Source organism: Leptonychotes weddellii, chromosome 4 (assembly GCF_054177405.1).
Source record: "Leptonychotes weddellii isolate Sample4059 chromosome 4, ASM5417740v2, whole genome shotgun sequence".
NCBI classification, from domain to species: Eukaryota; Metazoa; Chordata; class Mammalia; order Carnivora; family Phocidae; genus Leptonychotes; species Leptonychotes weddellii.
In genome coordinates, this window is record NC_138372.1 from 59452756 (window position 1) to 59478869 (window position 26114).

General features: G+C 41.5%; 1 protein-coding gene across 4 annotated transcripts in view; it reads left to right on the plus strand.

Moving 5' to 3' along the window:
• The first annotated feature begins 1733 nt into the window (after window positions 1-1733).
• Window positions 1734-26114, plus strand: part of GIPC2 (GIPC PDZ domain containing family member 2) — a 305601-nt gene continuing 281220 nt past the window's right edge. The window contains exon 1 of one of the 4 annotated variants that reach the window (XM_081817037.1): window positions 1734-3219. In XM_081817037.1, coding sequence (XP_081673163.1) covers window positions 2980-3219 — 240 coding nt within the window. In that variant the 5' untranslated portion in view covers window positions 1734-2979. The remainder of the gene's footprint in view (window positions 3220-26114) is intronic. The other 3 variants (XM_081817038.1, XM_031027188.2, XM_006732482.3) reach the window with 3 other exon arrangements.

Consider the following 26114-nt stretch of genomic DNA (forward strand, 5'->3'; position numbering starts at 1 on the left):
CCAGGGACCTGGGTATCTAGAGCATGGTTTAGAAGGGACAGCATGAGTTCTGGGTGGCCACGGCCCCTTGACTCTGCGGACTCCATACTTTGTAGGGTTTTGTGCCTCTGAAGGAGAGCTGGAGCAGGGGCTCCTTTTGCTCAGGTCTAAGAGTATTGGGTCACGCTGTTCATTTCCTCAGCTGCTTTTCTTCTAGATTGCCTCTGGCTAGAGGTTTCCTTCAAACAAAGTCACAGGTCCTCTCAAGGTGTTTTTGTCTACAGAAATTTTTTTTTAAGATTCTATTTATTTATTTGACAGAGACAGAGATAGCGAGAGCAGGAACACAAGCAGGGGGAGTGGGAGAGGGAGGAACAGGCTTCCCGCCGGGCAGGGAGCCTGATGTGGGACTCGATCCCAGGACCCTGGGATCATGACCCGAGCCGAAGGCAGACGCTTAATGACTGAGCCACCCAGGCGCCCTGTCTACAGAACTTTTAAATTCCTCACTGCTTTGGACTTTGGGATAGAAATGGCCCTGGGATACAATACTATATGTTATGAGTATATCTTAACCACCACCTGCCTGGTCCCTTTGTCAAACCATCACCAAATATTCTTAATTTGAGTGTACCATCTGTTTTCTTCTGGAACTGTGGCTAATACAGCTGGTTCTTTGAGTGAGATTGTACATGAAGGTGAAGTTAATGTAGGCCTCAAGGCAAAGAAAGATAGGATTTAGAAATTAAACGGAATTGAAAGGCTATAGAATCCAACCTTCCTACCCTATGCCAATACTTTTGCTCTGTTTGATATTTTATTTGACACAGCTTAAAAGCATTCTTGGAAGTTTTTCTTAATTTCACACCCTCTTGTTTTCCTTCACACTGCTTGGATATTGAGAATATACCTGCCATACACCCTAGGCTGACTCAGCTCTCTTCCTACTTTTCTTTAATCAAACTTCAGTGAGCCTTTTATTCATACAATATTTTGTGAAAGTTATTTGGCTTTCACTTGATGGGAATGCATCACTTACACGTTAGGTTTTCTCTACCTTTTTCTCAGCACAAGACAAAGTAATATTATTTGGTCCTATAGCAATCATAAACACAAAGGCAAATCCAAGCTCTGAGATCCTGTGGCAGTATTTCCTTTTCAGGAAATATGAACCATAATATGTTTATATTAATTTTTAAAGCCCATATGAACTTGAATATGTTTATACTAATTCTAAGTCATGGAACATAACATAAAATGAAAATATTAAAATTATTCTAAAGAATTAACAGATCCCCTTCTTCCCTCAGGACATCTGCTAACCTTAATTTGAGAAACTTGGATTTTCAGGACTGAATTGATGTGAGAGATGGGGAAAAAGTTTGGTATAATGACTCAAAGATGTCTGGTTTGGATTAGAGTACATTATCCTATTTTCTGAAATCAGGAGTAAAAAAAAATGCTTTGAGTGAAAAGGATGAGTTTGTAAAATCTCACTTTGAGTTTCCTGCAGTACATTTTCTTTGTGGTAGACTGAGCTGCAGATATAAATTTGGAGGTCAACAACATCTACTGAAACCAAGAGAACAGATGTGGTCATTCAGGGAGAGCATGCAGAAAAGACGGCCAAGAAAAATAATAGCCTCAGAGAAAACAGTTCCTGGAAAGTAGCAGTTAGCAAAGAGGGAGAGAGGTACGTCAAAACAGAGGCATGTTTTAAGAATGAAATGGTCAATGCCATCAGATACTCTAAAAGGTCAAGTAAGATAAAGACTGAAAAGAGTTAATCGTATCTGATGATTAAGAAGTGATCAGAGTACAAGCAATTTCAGTGGAGTGAGGGCAAAGTCTGATCACAGTGAGCCTAAGAGCAAAGGGGGAAGTGAGGAAAAGCAGCCTATAATTCAAGATTATTTTTGCTTTGTTGTGAAGATGTAGCTGGAGGCCACTGCAAAGGTGGGACTTGAAAACAGTGTAAAAGATCTGGGCTTCGGACCACCAGTGAGCGGCACCAGATGGGGAGAAGGGCAAGACCCAAAAGGTAGCTTAAAAATAGAGATTCTAAGAATCGTTGAATCACTATGTTGTACACCTGAAATTACGTTATTTACAATTCCGGTGTAATACGTTAATTACACTGGAATTGAAAAAAAAGATCCTAGAAGAGTGAAGAGATTAGGGCAAGGGTCAAATAAAAATTAGAGATTTCTTCGGAGTTTGGTGATGGGAAGTGGGTGAAGTTATACAGTAGGATGGGATATTGAGGGAGCTCACACACTGAACAGAATGGGCTTCAATTTTCTTTGTAGAATAAGCGGCAGGGTCCTCTGCAGAGACCAAGAACGGCGCATGACTTGGGGAGAGCGCTGGACACTTGGGAGAGAAAACTGCCCAGGGCAGCGGGGAGTAAAAAGGGTTACTGAGAGGCGCTGACGGCCGTCTGGAGCGTTTGACTATGAATTGAACATGGCACCAATCTCAAAACTTTCCCTTCCAAGTCCGCCGGGCAGGGTGTGAGGCGCCGAGAAGGCCGATGAAGGTTGACTTCTACGTAAATCCCTATCCCCAGTGGCCCAATCCTGTGCGAGAGCCTACCTCAGATTCATGAAAAGCACCAGAAAGGCCACCATGTTTGTATTCTAAGACGTGTTGTTCTGTAGCTTCAGCATCTCAAGGTTCTTACGGAAATCGAACCGTTTTTTGTTTTGTTTTTGTTGTTTTTAAAGGCGGGGAGATTATATGCAGGAATGGGCCCAACTCTTCCTCTACCCAGATCTCCCCGGAGGGAGGGCAGGTGGCCGCTGCGGTCCAGGTGCCTCTTCTCGCGGCGGAGGAGGGGGCCTCTGACCCGGCGCCGCCAGGCGGAAGCACCTCTGCCATTGGCCCAGCGGCGGCTTTTACCTGGCCGCAGCCCCGTGGCCCGAGCGCAAAGTCCGCGACATTCAGCCGGACAGGCGGCGGTCAGCAGCGCAGGTGGCCCGCCGCCCTCGGCCAGGCAAGATGCTCCTGGGGTTTCGGAGAAAGGTGAAAGCCAAGTCCAAGGAGGCCGCCCAGCTGGTGAAGGCCGAGCCGGTGGGCGCGGGCGGCGGCATTCTCCCGGACCCCCCGCCTCCCACACGCAAGGTGGTTTTCCACGCGCAGCTGGCCCACGGCAGCCCCACGGGCCGAGTGGAGGATTTCACCAGCATCCGGGAGCTCTACGCCAAGATCGCGGAAGTGTTTGAGATCTCAGCGTCTGAGGTAAGGGCTAGGAGCTCAGGCTCAGGCTGGCGCGCGCGGCCTCCCCCTCCTCCCGCGCGCCCCCCGCCTCTCGCACGTGCCGAGCCGGCTTAAATTGGCTCCGGCTGGCAGGGCGCCGCGGTGCCGAGCTCCAGGTCGGATGCAGCGCGGAGTCAGCCTACAGCGCCCCGGGCGAAGTGAGGAGGGGGAAGGTAAGTCCGGGACCCGAGAAAGTCGCGTTCCCCAGGCTCCTGGCTTCTGGGAAACCGGGGTCGACCTTTCTTCCTCATTTCTTCCTCATGCGAATGAGTATGCTTTAGTTGCCCCGGAGTTAGCCGTTCCGGGCTTAAGCGCCTCCCCAGAGTGGAGATATGACTGAGCACGTTAACACCCTCCACTTCATCTGGACTTTACTCTCCTTCCTCTGCTGGGGGGAGAGGGTCACGCGGAGCATCTCCCAGATTAAGGAAGGGTGAGAAAAGGGCCTGCCAGGTGATAGCAAACTGAGGTCCACTTAGCCCCTCAGATGTCTTGTCTAGCGCCAAACACCAGAGTCCCTTTGGTGGTATTCCCAAGAAGTTGATCATACCAAGGGTGCATAACGGAAGAGAATTATAGCTAACTCCATGGGATTAGTTAACAAAACTTTCAGAGGGAAAATCGACTCTCAATTTTTACACCCTATCCTTTAAAAGGGGCTGAACTTCGCATTAGGTAGATTGACTGCATGCGTGTTTGGAACTGAAGTTTGCTATGGGCGTGATGTAGAAAGCACTAGTTTATGTGGGTGTTTATGGGACTTTATTTATGCTTACCTGAGCGAACTGCAGATGCAAGAGAAGTTAGCCCAAGGAAATATTTTGTCCACATCTCAAAGAAAAGCATGAAATGTTGCCCTGGACTCCAGGGAGTGCAGAGAGCTCGCTGCCTTTGAATGGCACAGAGCTGCACTTGGATTTCTGTTCTTTAATGTTGTTTATCAGGTCTGCTCAAATAAAATTGAGGTCGCGGCACAATTCCAAGGGGAGATGAAAGAGAGCTTCAAGTGTAACCTTTTGTGCTTTCAGGGTTCCCAGGCACTGAGGGGCAAATCACAAACCCATTTTGTGAATTATTTATATTGACCTGGCGTAGTAACAGTGTTTCGCGTTCGTATAGGACATTTCAATTCAAAAAGCACTTTCACGGGAATAATGTCATTTTTTCTAGGAGAAGCAGGTGGCGTGTAGTTCATTGCGTAGCTAAGGACAGGATTTGGAGACCCCTAAGCCTGGATGTGAGTCCAGGTTCTACCACTTACTGGCTCTGTGGCCTTGAACAAGTTTAACTTCCCTCACTTTCAGCCATGTATAAAACAGATGAGAAAGGGGGGGCCTGGCTGGCTCAGGTTGTAGAGCCTGTGACTCTTGGTCTCTGGGTGGTGAGTTCGAGCCCCACATTGAGTGTGATTACTTAAAAATATGAATCTTGAAAAACAAAAAACAACAAAAAACAATCCAGATGAGAACATCTACGTTGAAGGGTTGTAAAGACTGGAGTTCATATATAAACTTATCAGATTGCATGGTACATGGTCCACACTTAACAAATTGTAACTAGTATTACCAATACCTAGCAGTTAAGTGAGTTGCTGAGGCCTTGGCCAAGGTCACACAATTAGCAAGAAAAAAATCTGGGATGTTATTTAAACTTGGATCTTCTCGTTTCTAAGCTAAGTGAGTTTGTTAGCATACTTGATAACTTTAAATGTCTCTTCTAGGGGCGCCTGGGTGGCTCAATTGGTTAAATGTCTCTTCTATAACCAGGGACTCCAGATTCAGTTGCTTTGCATTAATAGCCTTCCTCATTATTCTGAGCTCAAGGTGCTTGACTTTATTTAATCCGGTTAATTCTGGAAGAAAAATATTGATATCACTGCTTCAGAGAGGAAACAGGCTTTGAGGTTCACAAACTTGCAAAATTATACATAGTAGCAGAGCCTGGGTTTATACCCAGGTGTGTGTGTTTTTTTGTTTTCTGACTCCAAATTCCATGAACTTCTATTCTGTATTGCTTCCCAAGTTTTCCCGGGTGTCTGTGATAGCTTGGAAGCCATTGTCAGTGTTTTCAGTTTCCAATGCACTGAAATAGATAAAATTCTGAGATAGTGTAATCCTTCTATATCAAAGTTCATGTATTTTTATAACTCCAAATATATATATTAGTATACTTACGCATATAACCAACATTAACGCGAGTTTTCCATTTGGATTAGGAATAGTTAAGTATGGGGCTCCTGGGTGGCTCAGATGATTAAGCATCTACCTTTGGCTCAGGTCATGATCCCAGGGTCCTGGTATCAAGCCCCACATTGGGCTCCTGGCTCAGTGGGGAGCCTGCTTCTCCCTCTCCCTCTGCCTCTCTCTGTATCTCTGTGTCTCAAATGAATAAATAAAATCTTTAAAACAAAAAAAATAGTTAAGTATATCCAGGATAAAGCATTGGTCATCATAGTATAATATGTCCTAAGTATCTCAATTAATTTTGAAACAAGTAATTTATTAAAACCACTCTGGTGAGATCCCATTTCTCGTCTCCTTTCCCCAGCAAGGGTAATTGTGGTATAAACTTTTGAGTTGTCAGTGGGAACAAAACAAATTTCCCCCTCTTAATAGATTGAATAGATTGTTAGCTCAGAATTCCTGCCTTTTTTCTAGAGCAGTGGCTATAGGGTTATAAATAGCTCTGTATGGAGTTGAACCTTCTTTACTAAGGGTGAGGGGGGGAAGGGAAAGACTTGGCCTGACCTGATTTCAGGTGTGGCACATTTACTGGGAGTTCATAATGTGCCCATGGCTGTGCTAGGCATGTAAGTAAGTCTACAGTGTGGTCGTTCCATCCTCCCCACAGCACTGAGGTAGGGGTTCTTTTCATTTTATAAAGCTAAGTGAGGCTCTAAGAAATTAAGCAGCTTGCCCAGAGTCACTGAGCTGGTATGGGGCAGGGCCAGGATTTGAATGCAGGTTTCCTGGTTCCAAGTCCATTACATATCGGCTATGAGGTTTTAGGTAACTGCATCCAAATTTCAAATACAAACCCAGGAAACCTTTTTTTAAGATTTTATTTATTTACACAGAGCGAGAGCAGAGCACGGGGAGTGGGAGAGGGAGAAGCAGGCTTCCTGCCGAGCAGGGAGCTGATGTGGGGCTCGATCCTGGGACCCTGAGTCACCCAGACGCCCCCAGGAAAACTTCTTTTTTAAAACAAAGGGTCTTTTCAATGAAAGCCTCAGACCCCACCACAAAAATATTGCCTCAAAAAAATGCTGTTGTGAAACTAATTTGAATTTCACCTATTTCAAGGTCCCTGAAGGAGGAAACTATGAATCTAAGCTATGAATCACTTGCAGCCTGTGATCATTACCTTGAAACAGATGGCCAATTATGCAGATATTTTTTTGAGCTGATATTTTTTTTCTAAACAACTAAATGAACAGTTCAGTAAAAAAGAAAGTAAATCTTGCCTAAAAGAGCAGTTAACTTTTGTAAATGCAGGGACACTTTTACAAAAAGTTTAGTACCATCTTTTAAAATATTCAGGTTATACAGAGGAATTGATCATTAAACTCTTGAGCTTCAGTCGTAACATTTGTTGAAGGGGCATTTTGAATATATGACCGCTGTGATTGTTTGGCAGTAGTTTGTGCCATGACATGTTTTCTTAGTTATCTTTTATGTGGAAAGACCGTAGAAAATGGTAATTCGAACAAGCTTTTAAGGAAATCAGTTTTGTAGTTAGATACCTCACATATCCAGGAAATGAAAGCTCAGTGTCTTTAAAGATTTAATTATTGGGATGCCTGGGCAGCTCAGTTGGTTAAGCGTCTGCCTTGGGCTCAGGTCATGATCCCAGGCTCCTGGGATCGAGTTCTGCATTGGGCTCCCTGCTCAGCGGGGAGCCTGCTTCTCCCTCTGCCACTCCCCGTGCTTGTGCATGCTTGCTCTCTGACGAATAAAATCTAAAAAAAAAAAAATTTCCTTTGACTTGGTTGTATTCGTTCATATATATATATATATAATACTAAATAGTTCATTGAATGGGTCAAGCAAATGTAGGCTCTTTCTCAATACATAAAGCAGTCCAATAAAGCAGTATTCTTGGGAAGATGAGATTTTAATTTGAGAATTGTGATTTTAATTTCAAGCTTTATATACAACAGTTTATAAATAACAATTATGCTGTGATTTTTCTCAACAAATCTTCCCTTTTCACCTGCCCCTGTCTCCTGTTGTTACCCCATTTCTCTTTTCTAGCAAAACTCAAAAGTTGCTGTCTCCAGTGAGACATATCCTGTATCTTCTCTCTCTCTGATCAAAACTCTGATGGCTCCCCATCCCACTTACAGCAAAAGCCAAAATCTTACAATGGGCTATAGGCAGGCCCTTTTACCTCTCTAATATCCTTATTCCTTCTGCTCCGGCCAGTCTGGCCTCCTAGCTATTCCTTGAACTCTTGAGCCTTAGGGCTGTTGCTTTTACCAGAGCCTTTTCCTGCAGAATGCTGTTCCTTCTTTAAATCTGCTCAAATATCACCTTCTCAGTGAGGGTGGTACTGATCATCCCATTTAAAATTCCCCTCCTCACTTAATTTTCCTCCATAGCATACTCACATCCTATGTATATTTGTCTTTTTCCTCTCCCATGTAGTAGAATATAAGCTCCACAAAGGCAAGGATTTTGTCTATTTTGCTTACTGATATAGCCCCAAAGGGCCTAGAACCATACCTAAAATGTGATTGGAGCTCAAGTATTCATTGAATAAAAAAATCTTCACACAGTAGTTAAAATCCTGTAGCTTCAATATGCAGCTTTAGTACCAGTTACAGTAATATCTTATGTAGACGTTAACTTTTCCTGCTGTGGTGTGAAGAAAGACTTAGCTTTTGATGGAGGTAGGAATGAGGAGCATCGCTCCTACCTTGAAGTGGGTGGGGAGTAAGAGGGTAAAATATGGACACGAAAAGGGTATGGAAAGTATGGAAACTGATTTGTGTGCAATTCTTTCATCTCTAAAAATTCCAGGAATTATGAAGTTGGGGGCTCTGTTTACAAGCAGAATTGTTTCCTAGCTGAACTAGTGTATGGGGAGCTGCCTTGCAAAGCTTCCCAGAAACTGCTTCCTTCTCAAGTTGCTGGCATCAGTGCTGAGCTCTTGTGAAAGTCAATATTCTGTATTTATGTGGCACTTCTGGAGAACATGAACTGCACTGCAGACTTTATCATTTCCCAGCAATGCAGATAACTGGCAAGTTGAACCGTGTCTTTCTGCTTCACAATGGGAAATCCAGGAAGACTAGAGCAAAATGAGGTGCACCGACTTGCATACGGTCCCTCCTAGGAACAACAAAAACACACCAAATGAAGGAATTTAGGAATCCAGTGTGAATTTTAGCATTGAGCTATGAGGACTGTGAAGCAAGCCCAACGGAACTGAAGAGAAAGAGTTTAAGAGTGAGAAGAGCAGCCCCTGCCATCTGGGAGCTGGCTTGACACTCACTGGTAGGAGTTGGCTTCTCCTTTTGGGCGTAAATGGTCTCACAGAACCTCAAAATCCGGTAAGAGCATTCTGTGACTGATGGGGCAAGTCAAAAGTAAGACTACCTGGGGGCGTGTGGCTGGCGCAATTGGAAGAGCCTGTGACTCTTGATCTTGAGGTTGTAAGTTCAAGCCCCATGTTGTGTGTGAAGATTACTTTAAAAGAAAATCTTGGGTGCCTGGCTGGCTCAGTTGGAAGAGCATGTGACTCTTGATCTCAGGGTTGTGAATTCGAGCCTCACATTGGGTGTAGAGATTACTTAAATAAAACTTGAAAATCTTAAAAAAACAAAAAACCAAAAACATCACTCTGTAATCCTGTCCGGACAGAAACTAAAACATGAACGTTTTTCACACCACAAAAATGACCAGGTGTCCCCCTTGCTCCCCAGACGAGATGACTGATACAAATGACTGCTGTTCCTTCAGTAATCATAGCTTTAGCTTTGATAATTTCTCCCGCCTTAGAGATAGGTTTACTAAGATAGCCCTAGAATTGCCTCACTTCCTGATGGCACCCTATCCAGAGCAAACCCGTGTTTCCTTGCACGTGCTCCCAAATCCTTCCTAGCATCCTCCTACTAAGACCCCTCCATGGTTCCTCTCGGCATGCTGTCTCCCTTGATGCAAGGAACAATAAACTAGAGGTGAGAAATACTGCTGGTCCTTGGCTGGAGGGCATTGACAGTTGTTACTGTTAGATTATTACTATACTGACTCTAAAGAGGCACCCAGAATATGATTTTTCTGATCTTGCCCATCTTCTTTTTTAATATTTTGATGGTCTGATCATGCCTGTTAGAAACCTTCAGGGCTCTCAGTTACTCCCTGTCTTATTCCTTGCTGGCTGCTATAACAGTATCCCTGTCTGGGTAGCTTTTCAACAACATAAATTTATTGCTCACAGTTCTAGGGGCTGGTGCATGACCGCCTTCTGGTGAGGCCCCCTTCCTGGTTCATTGTTGGCACCTTCTTGCTGTATCCCCACAGGGTGGGGAGGTGCTGTAATCTCTCTGGAACCTCTGATAAAGCACTAATCCCATTCACAAGGTCTATCCTCAAGGTTTAAGCAACTTCCAAAGGCCCTACCTAATAATGCCATCCCCTGTGGGGATTCAACATTTGAATTTTGGAGGGGGAACACAAATATTCAGACAAAAGTACTTACAAATAACCCCCACCAGCTAAACAATGTCTCTTATTCCTCCCTCTTGAGTCCTGTCCTTTGCCTGCTGCTCTAATCTCCTCTCCTAACCATCCCCTCTGTATTACGGAATATTTAACTGTTCATTTCTCTGTGCCTTTTCTATGGTTCTCATTTTTTTTTAATTTTTATTTTTTAAGTAGGCTCCACACCCAGTGTGGAGCCCAGCACAGGGCTTGAACTCATGACCCTGAGATCAAGACTTGAGATCGAGTTGGATGTTTAACTGGCTGAGCCACCTAGGTGCCCCATGCTGTTCTCATTTCTGATAACTTATTTACCTCTCCAGTCTCAACTGTCACCTCCTCCAAGAAGCCTTCCTTGTGAATCCATCAGTCTAGATTAGGTATAATATCCACTATTGCATGATTTTAACCTAGCATTAGCACACTGAATTGAATTTAGTTATTCCTCTCTCCCAGGACGGTTGGGGGGCGGGGGGAGGGAGGGCTTGGACTTTTTTTTTTTTTTCTTTTTTAAATCTTGTCTCTAGAGTAGCTAGATGGTTTAGCTGCTCCGTGAAAGTCTGATAAATAAAACTAAATGGTGGCTACAGTAGGAACTGAAGATGTAGATTGTGAGACTATAAATGTCTTTGAAGCTGTATAGATTTTATTTTGTAAGCAATGAAAAGAACGCAAATGTTTTTCAGCAGAGGAATGCTCCCTGACGTCTGTTTTATAAAGTAGAAATACAATTTATCAAGGGGTGCCTGGGTGGCTCAATCGTTAGGTGTCTGCCTTCGGCTCAGGTCATGATCCCAGGATCCTGGGATCGAGCCCCACATTGGGCTCCCTGCTTGGCGGGAAGCCTGCTTCTCCCTCTCCCACTCCCCCTGCTTGTGTTCCCTCTCTGGCTGTCTCTCTCTGTGTCAAATAAATCTTTAAAAAAAAAACAAAACAATTTACCATTCATTTGCTATGTTTGTCTTGTAAGTGTTTTGTAAGTTGAATAGGATATTTTCTGGAATTGTACAGTACCATCTGATAAGTTCTAAATATATTACAATCATTATATATGCTTACTATCCCTCGAGGACATCAGCTTTTTTTTAAAGCTTCATTTTTTGATGAAAAACTCAAAACCAATAACTTATTTTGAGAAGCGCTAGAATCTAAGCAGCTGCCTTGTAGACCTCATTGCTATCAGGAACATAAGAAATGAATAAAACTGTTTTGTTTGTTTTGTTGCTGGAAATCACCTGAAGTTAGCATGTGAACAATCCTAGAGTAAAGTCTGAACTCCTGGGCAGAGGCCAACCACTCTCTTAGCCTGCTACGTCAGAGACTGATGGCTGGTCTCTTTGCCTTCCCTCACTCCCTCCCACCACTCCCATCCTGAGAGGACATGAAAGGCTCTTGCAAATTTCTAGAGATGGAACACTCATATTACCTTAGGCAATTTGTATGTATGTATGTGTTTGTATCAGGATGTATAGGGAGGTAAAGAAGCTCAGGACAGCTTCTGCAGCTGGGTAGTCACGTTCCATGGAGAACTGTAGAATCATTCATGCTGTCCAGGTGAAAGCAGTAGCTTTAGACTTTGGAGAACCAAGAGCAAGTCTGTTTATCCTTCACATTGCATTTCAGCCTCTCTTTCTCTCCTCCCTCCTCCCCCACCCGAACTTCTCTTCTTGACTGATAAATGCCTCTCATCCTTTTGATTTTGCTCCTTTAAGGTTCTATTGTCTCATCTCTGTGTCTTTGTTTTGTTACCGCTCTATTTTCTGTGCCCCAGTGTGTCTCAAATTCAGCCTCCCTGAGAGTGAGTCTCTGTGTTGACAAGTCTGGGTACAGAACAGGTGGGACAGGACCTGTGAGCCTGTGGATCAGGGGCTCATCTCTGGTCTAGCCTGTGGGGCATGTGGAACAAAGGCAGGTGAGTGGTAGTTAAGAAGTCATGTTGGAGAGGATTGTGGGCATGACAGGTGTTCTGAAGACTACTTTAATTAGGGGAATGGTAGATATCTTCCATGGCCTGTCCAGACTGAAACTATTTTCAGTTCCCTATGACTTTTTTTTAGCACATTTTTTAAAGTAAGCTTTACACCCAGCATGGGGCTTGAATTCACAACCTCAAGATCAAGAGTTGCATGCTCTACCAACTGAGCCAGTCAGGCACCTCCCCCCCCCCTCCCCAACACCGCTACCCTCCTTGATATTTATGCATTGTTCTCCCCAGTACCTGGGAATCTTTCTCCTTCTCCTTCCCTATTAACTGTGTTAAAAGATGAACTGAGGTATGTTTAAAATCCTAAGGGTTTATTTGAGCAAAATCGATTGGAATTGAACCGTGCCAAACCAGAAGTGATTAGAAGTGTTCCACAGATAGGAACTAGGGGCAAGGTTTTTATAGAGGAGATGTGGAAACTAAAGCAAAGAAAATTTTTGTTTGCATTATTTGGGAAAGCCTTGTTCACTGCGATTGGTTATCTCTAGGTTTTGTATTCTTAACCCTGAGGCATTTACAGGTTTATATTTTCGTTTGCTTACATGGGCTGCTGAGATATTAGAACCACCTCAGTCTAAGAGCCTCTTTAATTAACTTTTACTTACACTTAGGAGTCACTACCCAGAGCTTCCCTCACCTCCCCCATCTGCACCCCCAGCTCAAGGTTTCTTGCCTCTCCTCTGAGCTTCCACAACTCTTACAGACGGAATGATAACTGTTGACTTACTGTCCTTTCCATAAGATTGAGAGCTGCTCTAGGCAGGTACTAGCAGTTAGTATGAAGTAAATTTTTTTTCATTTTTAACGTTTTATTATGGAAAACTTAAATACATGCAAAAGAAAATAGTGTGATACCTCCCAGGTGCCCAGCTTCAACAATTATCAGCACTTGCCAATATTTTTTTAATCCTCATTTAAAAAAGTATTAAATATAGAACAACTAGATAAAAGCACATAAAACAAATGTACAACTTAATGGATAAGTTGAACATCCTTGTAACCACACTCATGTCAGAAGATAGTCCTTGCCAGACAACTCAGAACCTTCCAAACGCCTCCTCCCATCTGTCCCCCACAAGTAACCACTATCCTGACTTACAGTAATTAATCCCTTAAAATTTTATCGCCTAAATGTGTTTTCCTAAACACCATAATCTAATTTTGGCTGCTTTTAATTGTCTTTTGAGTCTTTTTTAATGTATGGGTTCCTTCCATTCTGTTTTTTCCCTTCCAATGTATTTGTTGAAGAAGCCAGATAATTTATTTTGTGTAGTTTTTCAGTTTGTATTTTGCTGCTTGCATCCCTGAAGTGTAGCTTATCCCCTGTCATTGTATTTCTTGTAAATTGATAGTTGTACCTTAAGACTTAAGCAGATGAGGTTTGATTCCTAGTCCCCCCCGCCCCCCCCATGAGACAATATCAAAAGTATAGTTAAAATTTTTACTGGTTGGGGCGCTAGGGTGGCTCAGTCGTTAAGCGTCTGCATTCGGCTCAGGTCATGATCCCAGGGTCCTGGGATCGAGCCCCGCATCGGGCTCCCTGCTCAGCGGGAAGCCTGCTTCTCCCTCTCCCACTACCCCTGCTGTGTTCCCTCTCTCACTGTGTCTCTCTCTGTCAAATAAATAAATTCTTTAAAAAAAAAAAATATTTTTACTGGTTGAACTAATGAAATCCACAGGGAAAATAGGTAAATTTTTACCTTTTAGGATGGCTTCAGTATTCCTCCTGGAATAGAATCTAGCCCATTTTGAAAAGCCTCTTCTGTGTTGTCTGTGCAGTGAAGCAATGATGACTTTCTACAACTTTTGAATATATGGCTAGAACTATTTGGGGACCCTTTATCCCAGATAAATCTTGCTAGCCATACACTTGGCAGAGCCAGATGGACTCCTTCCTACATTGGAATGCTAGCAAGAATTTTAATTCTTCAAAAGAAACCTCTGGGGAGATATTTCTTCCTGCTTATGTGTATAGAGAACCAAGTACTTAGGGAAAAGGTTGATGCCTTTAACAAGAGGTGTTTATCGTATAAAAAATGCATATTTTCATCATTTGTACATGTTATGAATTTATAGCAAGGCGAGTATAATAGTTTTAAAATAGAAGATACACGTATTAGGCCTACTGAATCTCATTAGAAGACTTTGATTATGACTTTGCCAGTCACTGCTCCAAATCTTGAGATACATCAGTGAGCAGAAGCACATGTAGAGGAACAGATTCAATTCTTTTTTTTTTTTTAACTATTATTATTTTATTAAGTAAACTCTACCCCCCAGCATGGGGCTTGAACTCATGACCCCTGAGATTGAGTCACTTGCTCTACTGACTGAGCCAGCTAGGCACCCCTCAACTTTCTTTTTTTTTTTTTTTTTTAATGGCTAAAATCCAGGATGATCCTGTAGATCCTATCCATCTGTAAAAGTTCTTAAGTTGTAGTGTTAACTTTATGTGGCCTTAAAGGGATACACAGTAACAAGGTTGAGGAAATGATAATTCTGTTTCCATTCTTGAACCAATTCACATATCCACATACTGCATTAATATAGTAGTAGTTTCTGTTATTGGCATTAACACCATGTCCTTGGTGATCCAGGTCCAGAATCTTAATTTAACTTCTTGCAACTTCTCACATTTGATACTAGCGGTTTGTTCTGGGTGTGGCTAGGTATTAGGTGCTGGTCATGATTCCTGTTACTCTTTCTCCTGTTTTCTTTATACTTCCCCCTTCCTATCTTTATGTGGAGGTGAGTTGGGAAAGGGAAACCTATCTTGAGAACTAAGGGAATTTTTGTTGAATATCTGCCCTTACCCTTTAACCAATGCCATCCTATTAGAAATGGCAGTTCCTACCCAAAGCCCTAGAGATGACTACAAATGGCAACTGGAGCTCAGAGCAAAAGTAAATTATTCAAGTCACACAGTCTAAAGGGATGTCTTTTTTTTTTTTTTTTTTAAAGATTTTATTTATTTGACAGGGACAGCGAGAGAGGGAACACAAGCAGGGGGAGTGGGAGAGGGAGAAGCAGGTTTCCCGCTGATCAGGGAGCCTGATGCGGGGCTCAATCCCAGGACCCTGGGATCATGACCTGAGCCAAAGGCAGACCCCTAAGGACCGAGCTACCCAGGTACCCAGAGGGATTTTTTTTTTTTAAAAGATTTTATTTATTTATTTGACAGAGCGAGAGATAGCGAGAGCAGTAACACAAGCAGGGGGAATGGGAGAGGGAGAAGCAGGCTTCTTGCCGAGCAGAGAGCCCGATGTGGGACTCAATCACAGGACCCTGGGATCATGACCTGAGCCGAAGGCAGTCGCTTAACGACTGAGCCACCCAGGCGCCCAGAGAGGGATGTCTTTGATCTTAGGTTTGTCTGGACCCAAAGCCCATACCTTTTCCTTTTACACAAGTGGTTCCTAACCTTATTGGGCTCAAAGTAACACCATGTTTTATTACCCTGAAATAAAAATTTATACCTACCTATATATGTAATTGAAAAAAATATTCCTTAACTCTAATATTCATTTTTAGGGAGAGCATGCACATGTGCATGCAGGGGGGTGGGGAGGGGCAGAGGGGGAGAGAATCTCCAGTAGATGCCCCACCAAGTGTGGAGCCCCATGCAGGGCTTGATCTCATGACCTGAGTGAGCCAAAATCAAGTGTCAGATGCTTAACCGACTGAGCCACCCAGGTACCCCTTAACTCTAATATTAGAAACAAATATGGATTTCAACATGGGGAGAAGTATCTTAGAAGACCTAATGAAGCAGTTAGGTGCTTGTACCTATTTGTAGTGAATAAGTTTGGATTTAAAGAATAAGACAATATTCAACTGAATGTTGTTGACTTTCTTTACATAATGTATAAAGAAATAAGGGATAAATAATATTTGTAGATGTTTGTAGAATTACTGTAATGTAGCAATAGGAGCAGATACTTGAATTTTCAGCGTAAAATATAACGTGAATAGCATTGTCATGAATGACTTGATTTTCTGAAATGATAAATAGTTCTTGGTAAAGTTCTGCACAAACAGGTAAGTCTTTTCCTTGATTTACATGGTAATTACAGTCCAGGAAATTGATAACCAAAAATGCTTTGTAGCAGAGCTAGGGTTTAGGCTTAAATCTTTTTGTTTTCCTCTTCCCAATGTGAATATCTGGGAGGACATTTGAAAATCATATGGAATGCCAAACAGCTCTTAACTGAGCTGGGCTTCTGTGTTAGAGTTCATACAGTATCCCTACATCAGTGGAGTCACACAATCATTGTAACAACCAAAAAAGCCTCCACAAAATTTCAAATTGTTTCATTAGGGCCAATATCACCCCTGCCCGCCAGCAACATTGCTTTATCACCAGTTGCTTGAGATTAAGTACTTTACCTATGCTGTGAAGTTAGGTGGTAAGAGGAAAAAAAATGGGAAAGCAAGAAGGGAAAAACCAGTGGAAAGACTAGTTGGTTTTGCACAGTTTTAGGATTAATTTTATAGGATTGTAATTATGCAGAGTGGAGAGTGGTTTGTTAAGTTTGTGATATTTTAGGCTTTTATAATATCTCAAAGCAACACATGTTGCTGTGGCTATTTGACAGGTTCACAGGGTCCTATGACAGATGGGGAGTCAAGGTGGCATGATAGAAAAGCTTTCAGGTCCGTACGATGGGGGTGGGTTTCAGGGTAGAGTGCCATGCCCTGGGTTTGACTCCTGGAAATGCCACCTTCTAGCCTAAATTTTCTCACTGGCAAAATGTACAAATAATACCTGCCTTATGGGATTTGTTGTAAGAATTGGATTAAATAGCATGTTAGGTATCTAGAACAATGATTCAATAAATATTTTTTAAGATTTTATTTATTTATTTGACAGAGAGATACACAGCGAAAGAGGGAACACAAGCAGAGGGAGTGAGAGAGGGAGAAGCAGGCTTCCTGCGGAGCAGGGAGCCTGATGTGGGGCTCGATCCCAGGACCCTGGGATCATGACCTGAGCCAAAGGCAGATGCTTAACAACTGAGCCACTGAGGTGCCCCAATATGCTTTCCTTTTCTTTAAACAAGGTGAATTTTTTTTTTACAACTTTTTGGATACTTTTTGTAATTTTTAAACTTTTCTCATCTAAATCTGTACATTTTTCATTCTCCTACCCTTGGCCAAATCCCTCCAAATAAGGAAAACACCTATAAAAGTGTATCCCTATACATGATCCTCAAACTAAGTTATCTCAGTGTGGAATTCTGTGTTATAGTAACTAATCTGCACCTTTCTGAGGAGGGCTTCTGCAATAAAGTTTAGTATAAACCTAATAAATGATTTAAATCAACAAAATTGAAGATCTCAGTTAAACTTGAGAGATAATAAAACATACCAATTTATTTAGAATTGCTTTGTGTTGCACTTGTCAATGTTTATTTCTCATGTGCCAAAAATAACTCTTTAATAATATCCATATTTCTTTGTGTCCTATTTCTAGGCATAGAGAATACCTGAGGCAGAATTTGTCTCAGCATATAATTGTATTTTTACCTCTTCTCTCACTGGACATGTAGAGCTTATTTTCAACTCTCCACACACTCAAGTCTCCTAGGATCTTAATTGTGCTGAAGTCCTAGACACTGATATTTGCTTCCAAGAAGCTTCTAGGGAAGATTACTTAGATGTTAAAGGATAGAGAAAGAACTCTACCCTTGCTTTTCTTCAACATCCAAGCTTATCTTTTTCTTTTTATCCCATGCTGTCTTTAGTCATTCCATTCTAAAATGGGAATATGCTTATTTGATCAGCTTAATAGACGATCTATTATAAATAGGTGGCCATATAATTTATAGTCCAAATCCAGACACTTTAGAGAGTTATGGGGATGATATTAAGAATTACTCTAATGGGGTGGTGGGGGGAGCCTGGCTGGCTTAGTTGGTATAGCATGAGATTCTTGATCATAGAGTCTTGAGATCAAGCCCCACACTGGGCATGCAGTCTACTTAAAAAAAATTACTCTGGGACAACAGTGGTAAATTGGGACCTGGAGTCTGCCTAATTGTAACCAAATTGCCTACTAGAAAAGGAGAAAGAAGAGAAGGGTAAGTTTCATACATTTGCCAATTAAATACCAACCATATACAAACCAGTTTCCTGGGCAGTAAGGAAGTTTTTGAATTATAGGCATTTGGGGAGGGGGTGGGGAGAGGATAGTGTGGTTATAAAAATAGAAGCAGAGAGTGAGGGCGCAGTGTCAGCACCAAGCCTGGAGCCAGGAAATGCTGGTACTCCTCGTCCTGGCTCTGGCTGGGTGACACATTCCTGGGAGTCGAGGATAGAACCCTGGGGTAGCCTGACTGCTTCTTCAGGAAGCCTCCTGACACTGCTGGGTTCTCCTCCCCTCTTTAACTGCTCTGCCTGCTCCCGTCCCAGGAGTTTTATAGGCAGGAATGGCAGTAATGTTGGCAAGCAGAGACGGGAAGAAGCTGCTTAGAGCAGGGGAGCAGGAACTAGTAATAAACTACTCCAGCCAGGGTTGTGCCTATGTGTCTGAGTCTGTGACATTATTCTGTTCTTGGCAGCTCCTTTCCACCTTTTCCCAGTCTCTGTTCCCGGGGATCTCTATCCCTGGGGTGGGAGATGGTTCAGGATTAAGCAACCTGCACCTAGAAGAATCCTCACGCATGCCCAGCCACCCACGCACACGCACGCATGCACTCACACATAAACTCCCTCTAAATTCAGGACTGCCCTTGTGTCACACCGGCCCTACGCATAGAAGTGTTTTGTTTTTTTTTCTTCATTGTTTCTCAAACTTGCTAATGAACGATTTAAGTGTCTAAGGTGGTTGATGAGTTTGCCTTCCCCCCCAATCCTTTGTCCCCTCTCATCTAGGGAACCCTGTAGTATACTTTCTTCTGTCACCTTTCACCCTATCACCTTGTACATTTTCCTGTCTTTCCATGTGTCCTAGTTTAGAATAAAAATCAGTTTCAGTCTTTCTCTCAAGATGTTTATAGCTTCTCAAATGGCCCACTTTTTTCTTAAAGTGCTCATCTCTTTCAGAATTTGTTCTAGGAAATAGTAAGGAATAGACCACCTTCCCCTGTCCCTCCCACTTGACACCTCCCTGGCTCACCATGCTTGCTTTCCAATTTTCCATGATTTATTTGGGTGGTTTGTTTTTCAGTATTTTTTTTTTTTTTTTTTTTTAAGTAAGCTGCACCCAACATAGGGCTCAAACTTACAACCCCGAGACTAAGAGTTGCATGCTCTACCGACTGAACCAGCCAGGCATCCCCATTTGGGTGGTTTGTAAATACCACATGTTGTAGCTCTTTCATTGTAAGGATTGTTAAGTCTGCTGCCTGGGTTAATATGGACACACTGCTACATGAGCATTCTGCTAAACACATCTTAAAATTTTGATTAGGGTCCCTTTTGAGATATAATGGTCATCTTTTATAAATTGTATATTTGGTAAACTGGAAAGCTTAATCATAAATCTCTTTATAATATTTCACAAGCCACCCTACTACATTTTTCTTAGATGTAAAATGTCTCCTTGTTACAGTCTCTGTCTTTTTACATTCTTTTCCATTTTAAGTGTCAAATAAGAGGAGGCGTTTAAGAAAAGTAGGTTTAGAAAGCTGGAAAATTGGAGACAGTACCTGACCAGGGGAATAGCAGTGATTTATGATGTCTTTAAAATTGGCATGTAACCTTGCAGCATTATTAGACTAGGATAAAGTTCTGACTGGAAGAATATTATGGAAAAGGATGACATATATAGCCATACACATTGGATTTATCTTACTCGGTTTAGTATTTCTGTAATGTCCACAAAGGCAAGACTAAAACCTCTCCCTATCCTTTAAACTTAAGTTTCAAGAATTGCTTTGAGATTTTTGACTCTCTTGGACACATAGTTGCTTTGGTTAGCTTTCATTAGCAAAAGAAAATGTTCTTTTGGTTACTGTGGGAAGTCATTTGGTAGATTAACAAATATAAATCTGCTTTTTCCAGATAAAATTATTTGTCCTATTTTGCTTACTAAAAAAGTGGTTGTACTGAAGAAGGAAGAGTACAAAGGATGATTCACCTTTTATTTAAGACTTGCCACCGCTGACCCAGGGCAGCTAATTTAGAAGTGAATCATTTATAGAAAGTTCTACACAGTTCGAGGCAGGGCTTTGTACAATATCCTCATGAAGGTCTAAATAGAGCATACAGTATCAGGTTTCTAAATATCTGTCTTGTTGCCAGTTTTATCTTTTGCAAACGGTGAAACTTGTTTCTAGTTGACTATAGCCATTGACAAGGTGAAGGTAGGGGCACTATGTATATAAAATCAGGTATATTTTAAAAACAAATCTTAGAAATTTAGTACATGTATTATGCTGGGAAAATAATAGGCTTGGGATTTTATTTTTTAATTTAATTTTTAAAAATTTTATTTATTTGCCAGAGAGGGAGAGTACAAGCAGGGCGAGTGGCAGGCAGAGGGAGAAGCAGGCTCCTTGCTAAGCAAGGAGCCTGATGTGGGACTTGATCCTAGGACCCTGAGATCATGACCCGAGCCGAAGGCAGACGCTTAACCATCTGAGCCACCTAGGCGCCCCTAGGCTTGGGATTTTAAATGACTGTTTATAGTACAAAGAAATGCAACTAGTCAGTTTCAAAATTATTTAATTGGAAGAAATCATTTTAAACTTAATAGTAAGTCAATGTGTTAGTATTTTGATATTTACTGATCATCTAATGTTTTTTTTAAGTCCAATTACAAATGGCTCCTTTTTACAATCTATTTTAACTCCTTTTAGGAAGTGGGTGTTTTATTAGATAAACAGTATTATTTGGCTCTATATAGAACACAAAATGTATAGTTTCTGCCCTTGTTTTAAATTCAAAGCTGAGTTTATGTTTACATCACAGTTAGAGTATCGTGGGTTAGAAAAAGCCCAGAAGTTTGAATTCTTGTTTTGTCCTTCATCAGCTATGTGACCTTAGATAAATCACTTAATGGGTCTGAGCTGGTTTTCTCCTCTGCACAGGGTGTAGTGATACCCTCATGACCTGACTCACAAGGATTAGTTGAGCTAATGCCTTGGAAAGTGATCAGTAACTTAGGTGTCTCTCTGTGGATATAATACGTCAAGAGTGGTAACATTGCAGGGAAAAGAACTCGGACATCCAGGGTTGGAATATCATTTGCACCAAATACTACTGATATTGACCCTCTAAGCCTTTATTTTTTTGAGATATAATTGGCATATAATAATATTAGTTTTAGGTATACAATATAATGATTCAGTATTTGTATATATGACAAGATGATTACCACAATATCCAGTTAATATCCATCAACACAATAGTTATAATTTCTTGTGATGAGAACTTTTAAGATCTCTCAGCAACTTTCAAATATACAATACAGCATTAGCTATATTTGTTGTATACAGTATATATTGCTATACTGTATATCACATCCTGAGGACTTGTTTATTTTATAACTGGAAGTTTGTAACTTTTGACCACCTTCACCTGTTTTGCCTACCCTGTTAACCGACCCCCCCCCCACCCCGCCCCGGCAACCACCAATCTGTTCTGTATCTTTGAGGTTTGGTTTTTTTTTTAGATTCTACATATAAGTGAGGTCATACAGTATTTGTCTTTCTTGGTCAGATTTATTTCACTTAGTATAATGCCCCCAGCGTCCATCCATATTGTTGCAAACGGTGCCATTTCTAAGCCTTTATTTTTTAGTCTGTTAAAAAAAAAAAAAAAAGAGGGTGGGGGTGGTAATATAATACCTCTCACCTACAATTACTATAGAGAATAAAGGAAGTAATTTGTGAAAGTACCTGGTGCACATAATGTTTCTTGGACCTTGAATTTTGATTTTATTTTTCCATTCTTTCAGATCTATCTCCTTAGTTCCTTCATTTTCCCAGTACTTTACTGTAAGTGGGAGCCAGTATCCAATCTGTGTACAGCTAAGAGGGATAAGCAGATGCCCCAGTTTATGACTATAATTGAAGAATTGAGTTTTAGAAGTTATTTGATACATACACCACATATTTTTGGGGAACCATGTAGCCTAAGACACTCAGAGCTTTTTGAAAGTTTAAGTTTTTAGTAGACTCCACACATGCCTAACTTGGGGCTTGAACTCACAACCCTGAGATCAAGAGTCGCATGCTGTACTGACTGAGTTAGCTAGGTACCCTGGAAGAGTAATGAGTAACAATTTTGTCACTGGCTTGGTTAGAGCTACTCCCTTCTGTTCAAGCATTCAGGGTAAGTTGGTAACCCTCTCCCCTCCCCTCCATAATTATTTTGTTCTTAGTTTCTGAGCTTAATTCCTGCTATTTTAAGGGCAATTAACTAGATGGAGGTAAAATAATCTTTTTGTTTTTCTCTTACTGAGGAAAAAGTCTTTGAGACTTAGATAATGAGAACAGCCCAGATAAAACCAGGGTCATTAATACAGGAAACAATCCAAGTGGTGGTCTTATGTATAAAGATAAAGTATTAACTCCTGATGAAAGTATGGTTTAGTTGGGGTGCCTGGCTGGCTCAGTCCGTAGAGCATGTGACCCTTGATCTCAGGGTCATGAGTTTGAGCCCCGTGTTGGGTGTAGAGATTCCTTAAGGAAACTTTTTTTTTAAAAGTATGGTTTAGTTAATTATTAGGTTTGTCATTACTTTATTTTCTGTAATAACATCGATATTTCTATAATGCTTATTTTGTTTATTAATTTTTTTAAGATTTTATTTATTTGACAGAGACAGCAAGAGAGGGAACACAAGCAGGGGCAGAGGGAGAGGGAGAAGCAGGCCTCCGGCCGAGCAGGGAGCCCGATGCGGGGCTCTTAACCCAGGACCCTGGGATCATGACCCGAGCTGAAGGCAGATGCTTAACGACTGAGCCACCCAGGTGCCCCGAATAATGCTTATTTTAGAAAGCATGTAAAAAGTAGCGAGATTCTTGGGCTAGATTGAGATGTAGGAAAGTAGTTGTATTAAAATATTAATACTGCTACTTTAGATAACCTTCAAGAGGTTACAGTTCCAGTTACTTACATTTAAAATCACACCCACAAATAATGTAATGCCAGTTACACAAGCCCATAATTTCTTCCAGAGGTCTTTGGAACATGTGGAATTTTTGGCCAGCTCAGTTCCTGTTTAAGGAAGGCATTAAACAAAAGAAAGTTGGAAATGGGCTTCCTGGATTAAAAAAAAAAAAAAAGACATTTAATGTGTTTTTAGAGAGATCTGTAACCTGTTTATGGGCCAGAATATCTTTTTTTTTTTTTAAGATTTTATTTATTTGACAGAGGGAGACACAGCGAGAGAGGGAACACAAGCAGGGGGAGTGGGAGAGGGAGAAGCAGGCTCCCCGCAGAGCAGGGAGCCCGATGCGGGACTCGATCCCAGGACCCTGGGATCATGACCTGAGCTGAAGGCAGTCGCTTAACCAACTGAGCCACCCAGGCGCCCCAGAATATCTTTTGAAACACCAATGACAGATGATCTATTTAACCTTATTCAAAAAGCACATTGTAAAGTATATAATGGAGAAAAAAGGCAGTATTAATTTATATTAATGACTATATAGTTCAGACTTATGACCCTAGCCATATTGAGTTTTAAGGGTGAATAATCCTAACCACCTGATAAGAACTGGAAGACAACAATTCAAGTATTATGCATGGTAAGAACACTGTCCATGAGTTATTCTTCAACAAAGTTGAAGGATAATGTAATTTATGGGAGAAAATGAAATCCATCCTGGTGATGACATTAAAAAGGAGCAAAATCTGATCTCTTCAGGAAAACTCATGTAGTTTAAGCAGCTTTCAAGCATAGGTGTAAATATTACTGTTCAAGAAGCACTTATATTCCAGGAATAATAACCTTAAAAAGAGCTTTTTAGTTTAAAAAGTACTTACATATAGTCTCTTACTGAGTTTTTTTTTTTTTTAATAACAACTGCATGATGTAGACCAAGCTTTAATAATGCCATGATGTACATGAGGACTATGGAGGTCAAATGACTTGACTGAACTCACTGAGTACAGAATTGGGACTAGATTCAAGTCTCTTACATCTTTTTTTAAGTTTATTAAAAAAAATCTCTACACCCAATGTGGGGCTCAGACTCATGACCCTGAGATCAAGAGTTGCATGTTCTTCTGACTGAGCCAGCCAGGCACCCCAAGTCTCTTACCTCTTAATCCATTGATCCCTTTTTTTTTTTTTAAAGCAACACACACACACACACCCACACACACCCACTCCCCCTCCCCCCTCCGGTGGGGAGGGCAGAGGGAGAGAGAATCTTAAGCAGGTTCCACACCCAGCATGGAGCCCCATTTCACAACCCTGAGATCATGATCTGAGCCAAAATAGAGTCAGACACTTTACTGAGTCACTCAGGTGTGATCTTCCCCTCCTTTTTAATTTTTTTTTATTGGAAGGGGGAGTCACTTTTCTGTGCCTGAAATTTTTTTTTTTTTAAAGATTTATTTATTTGAGAGAGTGAGAACGAGAGAGTACATGAGAGGGGGGAGGGTCAGAGGGAGAAGCAGGCTCCTCGCTGAGCAGGGAGCCCGATGAGGGACTCGATCCCGGGACTCCAGGATCATGACCTGAGCCGAAGGCAGTTGCTTAACCAACTGAGCCACCCAGGCGCCCTGTGCCTGAAATTTTTGATAGGGAGAATAGCATGTGAAATTACGATAGGGTGCATGTAGTACCTCAATGTACTAAACACAATTCACCATCTACCTTACTGAGTTTAAGGATAAAATGAGATAGTAGGTAGAAAGAACTTTTAAACTGAAGAATTATACAAAGTATAATGATTCAGGAATTCAGTTGAAAACAAAATCTAATCTAGAGTGGGTTGGTGAAATTATTGGCTTGTGTAACTATTCTGAGAGAGAACTGTATCAGGATGTTGATCTTGGGGTCATGAGTTTGAGCCCCACATTGGGTGTAGAGGTTACTTCAAAACCTTAAAAAAAAAAAAAAAAAAAAAAAAGTTAGCCGAGGATGATGATGATAGAAAATGTAGTAGACTTTATTGGATGGGGAAGATTTTGAGATAGACTGGATTTATTTTTTTTAAAAGATTTTATTTATTTGACAGAGACACAGTGAGAGAGGGAACACAAGCAGGGGGAATGGGAGAGGGAGAAGCAGGCTTCCTGCGGAGCAGGGAGCCCGATGTGGGGCTCGATCCCAGGACTTTGGGATCATGACCTGAGCCGAAGGCAGACGCTTAACGACTGAGCCACCCAGGCGCCCCGACATAGACTGGATTTAGAAGTTGGGTTTTAGCTATGGCATTTTTGGCCCAGGAAATGCCATGTGCAGGTATATGGAGATGGGGAAAATGCAAAGTATAAAATTGATAAAGACAGGATATTCTAGAACTGAGCTGCCCCATATGGTAGCTAGTAGCAAAATACAAATACTGGAGGGCACCTGGGTGGCTCAGTTGTTAGGCGTCTGCCTTCGGCTCAGGTCGTTAGCCCAGGGTCCTGGGATCGAGTCCCACGTCGGGCTCCCTACTTGGTGGAAAGCCTGCTTCTCCCTCTCCCACTCCCCCTGCTTGTGTTCCTGCTCCTGCTATCTCTCTGTCAAATAAAATCTTTAAAAAATATATATATAGATACTGGACACTTTGGCTAGTTCAAATTGAGTAAGATATTAAAAATTTAAAATGTAAAATATCTCAATTTTATATTTGAAACAATGTATTAGATATAGATTATATAATTTGAATAAACATCTATTTTTACTTTTGTTAATGCAACTATTAGAAAATTTAAAATTATGTGGCTTGTTCCATATCTGTTGGGCAGTGCTGCTTTAGAAAATGGGATAGTCATGAGTTTTCCATTTATCTTTTATTTTTTTTAAACCCAATGTATTTAATTATCACAAGGGCTCAAACTTAAGGGCTTAATTCAAAAAACAGAAACCGAACAAAAATGACACCACAGCTTAAGCTACAGAGTCCTAGACAGGAATGAAAAAAAGGACAGACCATCTAAAGAAAAAATAAAAAGGCAACACAAGGAGAGAGGCTAGACAGTCCAGGATCTTGGCTGGAGACCTGATTTGAGTAGGTTTCTTGCAGATACTTCTTAGAGGCTGTGGGGTTTTTCCAGAGCTCGGCAGCATGTGTGTTCAAA